An 11559-nucleotide genomic window follows, 5' to 3' on the forward strand; every position below is an offset into this window, starting at 1 on the left:
CCCTTCCTGGTCACATGAACTCGCTACTTCCGCCGTGGGGGGGGGGTGATTCCGGGCAGGTCACATGACCAGAGCCCACCACTTCGGCTGTAGTCGCTCTTCCCCCGTCCCGGGACCGAGCGCCGGGCATGTTGGCGGCGCTGCGCAGGGGGCCGGGGCTGCTGGCGGCCGCGGGGAGACGCTACTCCGGGGCGCGCCTACCGGCCCGGTGGGAGAAGGCCCCGGGGAGGCGCGGGGCCGCCTGGGGAGCGGGGTCCCTGCGGGGGCCCAGCCCCGGGGGCGTCCTGGCCGCCCTGGCGGGTGAGAGCAACGGGAGTCGGTGATTGGGGGTTGCTGGGGGTCAGGGGTCAGTTATTGGGAGTTGCTGGGAGGGTCGGGGGCTGAGGGAGTCTGTTATTGGGGGTTGCTGGGGGCTGAGAGGTTATTGGGGGCCTGGATGGCACAGGAGCTATTGGGGACCATTGGGGGGCTGGTAGGTGGGGGCCTGGCAGTGGGGGGTTATTGATAGGGGCTGGGAGTGGTAGGTGGGGGTCTGGGGGAACCTGGCAGACAGAGGTGGCTGTTGGAGGAGACTGATAAGTGAGGAGATTATTGGGAGTCAGGGTGGGGAGAGGCAGTGCCTGGCCTGTAGGTACAGGAGGGGAGGGCAGAGTGGGAGGGGAGCTGATATGGAACTTGGGCTGGGAGCAGGAAGGTGGGGAAGGGAGAAGGCGTGAGATGGAAGGCTCAGGGGTGAAGGTGATGGGGCCAGGGTACTGTGGGGTATGGGATACATCCTTGCATGTGAGTGCAGTGGAAATGGGGGGGCTGTTACAAGTAACAGTGGGGTGGAAGTGGCACTGGGTGGGTGACTCCAAGCAGTGGAGCCAAACCTGCTGTTTGAAGGGATTCCCAAGTCCATGCTCCCCCTGGCAGAGAAGGACAAAACCCTCTCAGCTGTCACCACAGCCGAGATCCAAGTTCATCCAGTCAAATGTTTCTCTTCCCAGCTTTCTCCTTGTTCTCTAAAAATGCTGAGGAAGAGACAAAGGAAGGGGACAGTGCTGGGACTGAAGACACCATTATATTCCTTTTGAAGAAAGCCAAGGTAAACTCACAAGGCCCTAGATTACTATTAGTAGCATTTGCACAGCCCCAAGAGCTCTAGTCACAGACCAGGACCCCCAACATTTTACCCACGTAGCTTTCTTATTAAATACACTAACTTCAGTGAAATAAGCATACTGGTTTGGTGAGGAATTGCTGGGCACTTCTATTGCGAGAGCCTACCGGGAGGCCTTTTGTGAGATGAACTCAGCACTCTCAGCTATGCATCCTATTAATGAGCCAGTCCAGACGCTTGGAGGCATGGATGGGGGGAGGGAGCCCAAGTATCAGCTAGCACTGAGGAGTCCATAAGGAGGGCAGAGATGAACTGCTCTTCCCATGACATTGATCAGAGCAGCATCTGGCAGTTTATGCTGTTCTGTCTCTGCTCTTGTGAGCAGCATTGGCATAGATGTGTTCACCTGCACAGTGACACCCTTGCTTGGCCTGCCGGTACACTGGGATCAGCATTCCCACATGCTGGGATCTCTAATCATCGTAGATTTTCCCTTCTCTCCGCTTCCAGCTCAGCATCATGAAGGGGGAGCTTGAGGAAGCAGAGCGGATTCTGCACGAAGCCGTCCGACTCTCCCATCAGTCGGACAACAAGAAAGCCATCATCTATACCTATGACCTGGTAATACTCCCAGGAAAGCTGTGTGTGAGACAGGGGTCCTCACCGCTGCCATGGATGTGGTCTCGGTCTCTCTGTCCCAAGCATGGGCTCAAACCTCTGAGCTTGATACATTTATGATTGGGATCATATGACATGGCTGGCTGGGGTAGCTGGGGCCTGGACTCCCTTGCAGTCTTGTTTTTATATTCCTATTACTTCCCTTGCCCTCCACTGGGCAGTAATTTCAGCAGCTGGTAACATGTTTTTGCTGGGTGGAAGTTGCAGGTAAAAAGAGGGGGAAACTTTTTTGTGCAAAGCTAGCCTAAGGTCAGCAATAGCCTCACGTGGTGAAGCTTCGGCATCCCTAAGCGCTTTCTCCTTCTCTTCTAGATGGCAAACCTTGCATTCCTGAGGGGTCAGCTGGACAGCGTGAGTAAAGTCCTATCACTTGAGTCTGTGAAGAGCCCTGTACTGTGTCTGAGATCTTCAGAGGGCTGCCTACAATGTTAAGTATTATGGCTCACAGCTGGGTTATGCTAAACAATTCTGCTAAGGCCAGTTTCAGGCATAGATGCCCTACCTAGCACCAGCACCACCACTAGCATCCCTGGGCGCTGGGTCTTTAATATACTTCCACTTTTGTTTTAGGCAGAGAAGCTCTTCAAAGCAGCAATGAGCTTCTTGCTGGCTGGGGACATGAAGCAGGTAAGGGCTTCTCTGCACAGGCTTCCTGCTGGGCGTGAGGTCCCCACAGCTGCTGTAGCATTCCTTACACTACCTCTTGCTTGGGGGAAGATGTGGCCTTGCACCATTCCCTACAGCGCCTCCTACGGGGAGCTGCTGGTACTGGAGTGGCAGTGAGCTTCCCTGCCATTCAAGCAGTATCTTCTGGAGGTAGCTGTTCATTTACACCACGTATAGGGCATTATCTTGGCCTGCGTCTGGTCTCTGAGGAAGCAGTGGTTCTGCTGTAAGGATCAAAGAGAGGAGTGATTGTGGCTGCCCCCTCTAATGTGCCTTTGACTTCCTCTCCCTCCTGACAGGATGACAATGCCATCATTGAAATGTCTCTCAAGCTGGCCAGTATCTATGCTGCTCAGAACCAGTGAGTACCGGGGTGAGGCTGGAGTGCAGATGATTGTTAGCTCCAGGATACCAGTGGTGATTTTGGGGCAGGGGAAGCTCTTACTTCTGATCTGGGGAGGAGAAAAGGTCCTGTGTTGAGGGGTGGAGGCGTTCTACTAGCTTGGGGGTGGGGGCTTCCCCATCCTATAGGGTATTCTCCACATGGAGTCCTCAGTCAGTGACTTTCATGAGCTTCCTGTGTGTGTGAGTCACATACGTGGCACCTGTAGGCCACCTGTGTCCCAGCAGCAGGGCAAGGCCCAGCTGCTCTGTAGCATGCTCTCCAGCTAGGTCCTCTGCCACTTGAGATGGAAATAGCTGCAAACAGCTGTAGGGACAAATCCCATTGATCTTGCAGAGAAAACCCACAGAACGGCTGAACGCCTTTGGACTCAATTTCAGTGTTTACAAATGTAGTTGGTGACTGGCTGGCTTGTCAGCGTGGTAGGCGAGTGCTCTGTCTGTAGGCCAGGGGCAGCAGCAGGGCACGCTCCATCCCGTGTCCCGTGAGCAAGAGGGGGAGGCTACTTCTCTAGAGCTGCCAGAACTCTGGGCCTGTTTGCTTAGGTGACCAAGAACCAAGCCACCAGATTAGGAGGGGAGGGAAGGGTCCCAGCAGGAAGCAACTGACCCTCAGGGTAACCGTAATGTGGCTTGTCTCCCAGGAATGCCCAGTGTGTGGTGGTAGTGAGCTAACGCTGCTGGTGTGGGATAAATGGCCTGGCTTTGCTGAGCTCTGACCTTTGCCCTTTGCTGTGCAGACACAAGCTGGCTCTTGCTGGCTATGAGTTCTGCATCCTGACCCTGGATGAGAAGATAGCCAAATACAAGGACTTGCCTGAGGATGTCCTCCCAGGTAGGAAGCTCCTGGGCTTTTGCTGTCATCAGTGTAGCTTTCTGCCTCTCTAGGGACCTTCCCATGTTGCCATTGGTATCTCTCCTGCCTCTTACAGCCCCTTCCTCCCATTCCCTCACTGGCTTCTTCTCTCATGAGCTGCAGTCAAGCTCTGTGTCCTTCCCTTCCCCATCTTACATCTCTTTGTTTCCTTCACCACCCTGTCACCTGTGCACTCCCACCCCCACTGTCCAACCTTCTCCTTCATTCTCCCTGTGTCTGCTCTAGCTCTAACACTTCACACTGGCTCCCTGCCCATGGAGCCCTTAATCTATCTTACTGCCCAGCTGTCCTGCCATTTGTCACAGCCATACCTGCTGCCTCTGCCTCACCCTCTGCATTTGCCATTAAGTAAGGTGAGGCAGGGCAGAGATCTTCTCAGGAGCGTGAGGGTGCTGCTCTGGCAATATTACTCAGTGCTGATCCTTTGACAATGCTTGGACAGGTCTCGGTAAAAATCCCCTCCGGGGGCTGTCTAGTGTCCATTCCTGAGAGAAGTGGGCAGCGCTTTGACCCATCTCTTTTCCTGCTCACAGCAGAGGAAAGAGCCAACACGTATCTCCTGCTTGGTCTGTGCCTTGACTCATATGGTCGCTACCTCCTGGCCAACAAACAGCTGCCTGGGGCCCAAAGAATGTATGAGAGGGCGCTGCAGATCTCCAAGGAGGTCCAGGGAGACACCCATCCCCAGGTGAGCAGGGACTGATGGCTGGACTCACAAGAAGCACTGGGGGCTCAGCATGGCACATGCTGGAGCAGCAGCTGTGAGCTCATGCCCCTGCAGGGGGTCGAGAGTAAACATGTGCCAGTGCCCAGGCAGGGGAGGACTGAGCTAGATCTGTCCTGGTCTGCCAGCACGGAAACCTATTGCGCTGACCCATTCATCTATGGGGCGATGGTATGAGCCCTCCTTTGTGCTGCTTGGGCACTGGTGTGCCAGGGCCAGCTAAGCTGGATATTCAGCCTGCCATAGCTGTAGGTCAAGACAGGACCCCGTATCTGCAGTGAGATTAGTGAAGTTCTAAAAGCAAAACTCCTCCTCCTCCTCCCCCAGCTCTAAGACTTCCTCTCCCTGTCCTGGTGCAGACCGTGGTACTGATGAATGACTTGGCAACTGTGCTGGATGCCCAGGGCCTCTATGAGGAGGCATATACACATGTGAAGAGGGCATCTGAATTGGCAAAGCAGACTGAGCACCCCGAGGAGCACATGGTGCTGAATAACCTTGCAGGAATTCTGATGCACAAAGGTAAGTATTGACACCCAGCCCAAGCAGCTTAAACAGGAAAGGCGATTTCTTTGCTTATAACTCTCCTGATTGCAGTAAGAGGGTGGGGGGAGGAGAGAGAGAAGGAGCAAGGCTTGTGCTGTGGCAGTGAACAAGGGACAGGGACTTCAGCGCTCCTGTAGCACTGCTCTCCTTCCCACTCAGTATAATAGCCCTGGCTTGTCTTAAGCAACATTTTATGCTGTTTTCAAATTTTAACCTGGCAAGTGAAGATGCCTGTACTGATTGCTTTGTAGTGGGGTATGGGGGGGAGTTGGTGCCTTGGGGGCAGGTGATTTTAAATTGAGGAGTTGAATTCTTACCTACCACTCCTTGACAGCCACTAACTGCCTCACTCACCCCACTCTGTTGGGCATTGGCTGTAGTGGTAATTGCCTGAGAACGCTGCAGTGGTCATGTCCCATCCGAGATCTCAAGCTAGGGGTAGCTGTGTTGGGCTGGCTGCCACTAGTGTTCCATCCCTCCTACAGTTGGTTCCATGGGCTGAAGACTCTGCAACCATAGAGCAAGATTCATATCTAACCCTTAAATTCTGGAGCCCAGACATGGCTGCTGCCCTACTCTGCACACAAGGGGAGTAGCTCTGACTAGCAAAGCATGAACAGCCCTTGGTGAAGCTTGTCTGTCTTACTGCTGCAGTGCAGGAGGCAATGCTGCTGCCAATGAAGAGTGAATCGTGGGCTTCTAGGCTGGCAGGAGTGGTGGGGACTCTCCCCAGCTCCTCCATCCTCAGATCCTGCCTGAGACAGGCTAGTTGAGGTGCTGGTCCTGTTAGTGACAGCTGCTCATGCACAAAAAGAATGATGAGGGAAGGGACTGGGACAGAGCTGGCTTTTATTTTCTAGATGGAGAACAATTCCCTTTCAACCATGAACTAAACCCCAGTCCTCCCTGGTTTGTGCCTGACTGTTCCACGCAGTACTTGAAGTGTAATCACTCAGCTTAGGATGGGGGCAGAGGTGGGTGTAACATTCACTTTGCTTTCTTCCTCCGTTGAATGCAGAAGACTTTCTGCAAGCAAAAGAGGTGTACAGAAAAGCCCTGAAACAGGCAGAGCTGAAAGGAGACACAGCGTCCATGCAGCACATACAAGAGGAACTAGCGGAGCTGGCCAGGCGGAGAAAGCACTCAAACTGAACATGTGATGCACAAATGAGGGAGGCTTGAAGTATCTTGGACTGAATAAACTGCTGAAGGCAAGGTGGTGGATTATACAAAGCACAGGAAGGCTGGGATCTGTGTTGCCATTTTCAGTGGGAACTAAAGTAGCTAATTCCAGGTTCAGTATTGAGTAAGTACTGGTCTTGCCAAACTCAAAATAAAGCTTTGATTTGAATTGCTGGGGACTGAAGGCTCATTAGTCCATGAACAGAGTGCACTGGTGAACACTGAATAGTATTTGAATTACCAAGTGTAAATGTGCTTTGCTTTAATCTGAGGTCTCTCACTACGAGGGAAAGTGGATTCAGTGGGTGTGTTGACCAGTGCTCAGAATGATGTGCCTTTTAAAAATTACAAGTCATGAGAGCTCCTACTGAATGCCTCAACAAAAACAGTAAAATCATTAATGCTTTCTCACTTTCCCTTTACCCTGCTAGAGCACTACTAGTGCCCAGTACAGCAATGCAGAGCTATTTACATAGAAGGAAGGAGGGTAGAGGATGGTAGTAAAAAGCAGTTTCGTTTAGCTGTTAACGGAGAAGGGATAGAACCATTAATAGAGGCCAAGCCTGTTTTTTTTTTTTTTTTTTTCTTCCAACTGCAGGGAAAAAATGCAGTTAAGGCATTTCAGCTAGACTGCTGGGAGAGGCAAGGGTATAGAAAGATTATCAAGGGGGTAGGGTACAAACCCTGGGACTTTAAGTCAAACAGGTACTGCTGCAGAAGGGATAAAACAGGGCCCCCAAATGAGGCCACTTCTCCCCCAACATCAGAACTGTGCAGAGAGGACCCCTTCCCCATGGGGGGGGGGGGGGGTGTTCTGGAACCCATGTGGCATCCCCCCTTCTCCTAGCTATGTGACCTTTAGGAAGAACTGCAGGGAGGTCCAGGTAAACTGAATCAGCTGCAGGAACCAATTCAAGCAGGGCCTGATGAATGGAAGTATGCAGTGGCTTTCCTGTAGTCTTTACTCTAAACATTCTCTCCCACCCTAGCCCCACTGAAAGGGTTAAAAAAAACTAAACCAGAAAGTTGTGGAACAAACATGCACCATACCACCATCACATTGTTCATTGGGGTTCTCTATTTTAGCCCTTTCTCTTGTCTACATTCGTGGTAAGACCAATAGGACCCATGCACAGTGGGCTGGTAGATACTGTGAATCATGTTCAGGAATGTCATGACTTAGTCTGGTTCAGTTCTCCTCTGTAAAATGGAAATGATAGCCCTTCCCTGCAGTCAGAGTAGCAGCCGTGTTAGTCTGTATCTGCAAAAAGAACAGGAGTACTTGTGGCACCTTAGAGACTAACAAATTTATTAGAGCATAAGCTTTTGTGGACTACAGCCCACTTGCATCCGAAGAAGTGGGCTGTAGTCCACGAAAGTTTATGCTCTAATAAATTTGTTAGTCTCTAAGGTGCCACAAGTACTCCTGTTCTTCCCTGGAGTGAGGCACTTACACTACTGCCACTGAGCCTTTAGAGAGAGCTGCCTTAGCACCTTTCAAAAATGGAAACAAATCTGCTATCTGTCCTAGAGAGCAGATCTGTCTCCTCTAGACCACAGTATCCACAAATTCACCTGTTGTGAGGGGAAGATTGTTCTGTGTTCCCAAGACAGGTCATTTGTTTGTTCAGATATATATTAATCCACTTCAGTTTCACTACCTGTTCCCAGAGTGCACTTACTGAGCCAGACCCAATTACCTGCTTGTTAAAGATTTTCCTTCCACAGTGTAAAGGTTACAAAACTCAATCATTATTGGCTGTTGCTAAACACCCGAAGCTTCCTGCTGCAAGAGGAAGTTAGTTGTTCTGCTCCAAAACAATGACAGGAGTGCCTCCCCCCACCTAGAGCTGGAGCACTGTACTTTGTACTGATATGCAGATGTGGCCTTTGAACAGTTCATAGCAAGCCTACCCGAGAGGGAAGGATAAAATGAAGATTGTTATAACAATCTCAAGGATAGTTAAGGGGGCAGAATTACTTAAAGTAGTGTCAGACAAGTGGAGCTAGCTTTAGGATTTTCAATAAGCAGAGTAGGGAAGAGGTTTGTTTACCATCATATTCAAGAGCACACCTGAACATTGTTACTGTTCAGATTACTTACACTAGTGTTGTTGGGCAGCAGATCAGTTAATCTTCAATGCATGCAGGTTGGGTCCTCTCTAGCTTGCATAGCTTGGCCTTCTAGCAGGCATGCATGAACTCCTAGGGCAGTTTAGTGAATAGTAGGGCTAGGAGCCTGATTTCCAAGCTTAGGTTTATTTCCACAATGAATTGCTAAGGGAAGAGCAAACTCAACAATTACAGGCTCAGGTGTGCCCACAGAGAATGAAGGACTAAATACCCTATGCATTTTATACCACATTCACTGTAGTACGAACATGCTGTTACCAGATGCATGTTTTTGGCTAGATGGATTTCTACTTCCTAGAACTCCAATGGTCTATTCTAGTGTTGTAATCTGAGACTACTTGAATTTCAGTGCCCTAGGGGGTTGCTTCAGCTATTTCTGTCAATTGGTGTGTCTGTCATTCTCATCAACACAGCTTGATGCTGTGAAACAAGAGGGACACAGAGCAAAAGAAAATTGAGAACTGATCCCCTTTATTGATTGGTCTGAATCCAGAAGTCATTGTCTAGTGAAGACATTTTGTGGAAAAAAACCCTGAATTTTAGCATGACGCATGGGTTTTTTCAAGTCTTAAATGTTTTCATATCAGAATCACTAAACATACCAAGATGAAAACATTGTGAAAGCGCTGATCAGAAATCAACAGTTACGAATTTGTAGTAAGCTACTTTTGTAAACCATGATTTACAGACACCTTCCTGTTTGAAACAAGCCTGGTGTAATTCCATAGTCAAAGGCTACTGGACTTTTTTTTTTTTTTTTTTTAATAATGCTTAGGCTCTAGGTGTTATCAAAAATTAAAACTTGGGGAACAACCCTAAAAAAACTGCTTCACAATAAGAAAAACAAAATTAGATGTGCAAATGCCATTCTTATCCTATGCCTCTGAGGGTTATTCCTCAACTGAGGGGCTGCTTAACTACCCTTATTTAGTTTGGATACCTTGCAGCAGCAGTAAAGAGATCACACAGATTTCCCTCCTTTATGTAAATTAGGCTAAAGAACAGATGATGTTCATACAGTACAATTAACCACAGGCTTTGCAGGTACAAGCCTCTATTTGAAACATACTGAGGTTTTTGTTACACTGAGGAAAGGAGAAAAGAACAATTTTGGAATGGCACTCCGTTTTTCACTTTCCCAAATTTAAATTCACAATATGGGGAGACCAACTTATAGCAGTGTCCTTCAAGATGAGTTAAGAAAATAAAGGAAAGTTAAAATCAGGGGGATAGGGACTCCAAACAGAGTTGTTCACTTTACACCTGACATGCTTCAGGCTTTTCACATTTTCAGGAGGACTAAAGATTTTAACACTTCCAGCTGATTTTAACTCTGCAGGATACAGCATTTAAAGACAGCAGCAAAGCAAATCTGCAATACTTACAGCTCATCAAGTTTCCAAGACAGATTGCAAACCAGCAGAGAGGAGTCTAAAATCTCTTGTTGCTTTCTCTTTCCTACAGTTGGGAAAATCTGGGGTTCTCTTCAATAAAGTACAACACACTTTTAAAAGATTTACAGCACAAGGGGTTCTGTACCTCTTCCCATTTGTTAACTAAAGGCAAAGGGCATCACAGACCTATTAAACACAGCACCTGCATGGCCTCCAGGTTACAGCTAACACAAATTTTTATACCTTCCAGACATAAGGAAATGCAAATACAGGTCTAAAATTAAACCTCCTTCAGTAGGATGAAAGATTGTGATAAGTTTGACAACCTCTTCCTGAGACAAATGCTGAATGTGGTCTTGGTTCCAATTGCTGAAGGGACATGCTGCTTAAATGTTTCATTTAATAGTTGACTTTGCCTGCCACCCACCCATTCAATAGTTTTCTCCCCATATCAATACTTGTCTCCTTGTACCCCAGAGCACTTAAACTCATGGTCCTGGGGCCAGTGCAACCATATAAAAGTGGTTTCAGAGTAGCAGCCGTGTTAAGTCTGTATCTGCAAAAACGAACAGGAGTATTGTGGCACCTTAGAGACTAACAAATTTATTAGAGCATAAGCTTTCGTGGGCTACTTCGTGCATCCGAAGAAGTTGGCAGTAGCCCACGAAAGCTTATGCTCTAATAAATTTGTTAGTCTCTAAGGTGCCACAAGTACTCCTGTTCTTTTTGCATATAAAAGTGAAACGTGGCAAACAGATTCCAACTGACACGGTGGCCGCACTAATCAGATGCATGTATACATGTACTACAAATATATTACTACAGTAGAGGCCTCTAATTCCAGCAGGCACTGACAGATGACTGATTAAAAAGACCCTCTTCTAGTACCATAAACAATTTTTTTTTAGAGAGAGTCTCTATCAAGTAAAGTTTAGGGGTTGGTTCAATATAAAAAATTAGGTTTCCGTGCAAATCATTTTTCTTACTGGACTAGGTTTTAAAATGCATGTTAAAAGACATTTAAAAATTAGAATGAAGTGAGCAATAATCACAGTATCTTTTTCAAACTGGCTGTCAGAGCCCAGAAAGTTGACTCTCATGTTCCTTGATTACAAAGCTCAGAAGTAGCTTTATTTATTATTATTTTTTAAACTAGAGCAGTGGATATATTTTTCTTGATGGACCCAACAACCCACCCAGAGCCTTTGTTCACTTAAGCAATCTGCTGTGATTTATATGGATATATATGGTAGTAAAATTTGTTAAAATAGTAGCCTTTTTCAGCTGCATACAATGCAGAAACAGAAAACATTAAAATAGTCTTTTGGGGTACAGTTAAATTACCAGTGTGCATAACAGTGAGGTATGACTCCAGAAGCTGCTTGGTTGGGTTTTTTTTGTGATTGTTTTTTCTTTTTAAACTGAACCATAACATACCCATGCAATAATATTTCTGCAGTGTTGCTAAATAAAACTGACCGCACTGAAAATTTACAATGTGGCAGAAATTTAAAAATCAAAGAAATATATCATCTTACCCCAGCAGACCTGACTATGTTAATGTACAGAATTTGTTAAGGGGTCAGTCTTAAAAATCAACATTTTCACAAGAGCTTGAACACCACTGTGTCTAGGGAAAAAATTAAATTGAAGCACACCACCAGTAAGAGGTGGCATTGCATTAACGGGCAATGATGCCATGTCGGTTGGAAGAGTAAGGTATGAAGAGTACTCTACACTTGAGAAAATGCTTTAAAAAAATTACAAAATGACCCCCAAGGTTTATGCAATGATTTGAACGTAAGTACACCAGAGACTATAGCAAGGGAAAAAACACTGCAAAAAGTACTCTCTA

General features: G+C 47.6%; 1 protein-coding gene across 4 annotated transcripts; it reads left to right on the top strand.

Moving 5' to 3' along the window:
* Positions 1-7: 7 nt before the first annotated feature.
* On the top strand, positions 8-6346 carry TTC19 (tetratricopeptide repeat domain 19). 4 transcript variants are annotated; one of them, XM_042857964.2, is made up of 10 exons: positions 8-300; positions 990-1087; positions 1613-1723; positions 2093-2131; positions 2351-2407; positions 2746-2807; positions 3589-3683; positions 4262-4413; positions 4809-4971; positions 6014-6346. In XM_042857964.2, exons 1-10 carry the CDS (start codon positions 129-131, stop codon positions 6145-6147), a joined length of 1083 nt encoding a protein of 360 aa, XP_042713898.2. In that variant the 5' UTR covers positions 8-128; the 3' UTR covers positions 6148-6346. The 4 variants fall into 4 exon arrangements, with proteins under 4 accessions (XP_042713898.2, XP_008167207.3, XP_042713900.2 ...); XM_008168985.4 differs by having other exon boundaries at positions 9-300; positions 4259-4413; XM_042857965.2 differs by lacking the exon at positions 2351-2407 and having other exon boundaries at positions 10-300; positions 4259-4413.
* Positions 6347-11559: the final 5213 nt, after the last annotated feature.

Source organism: Chrysemys picta, chromosome 19 (genome assembly GCF_011386835.1).
Source record: "Chrysemys picta bellii isolate R12L10 chromosome 19, ASM1138683v2, whole genome shotgun sequence".
NCBI lineage: Eukaryota > Metazoa > Chordata > Testudines > Emydidae > Chrysemys > Chrysemys picta.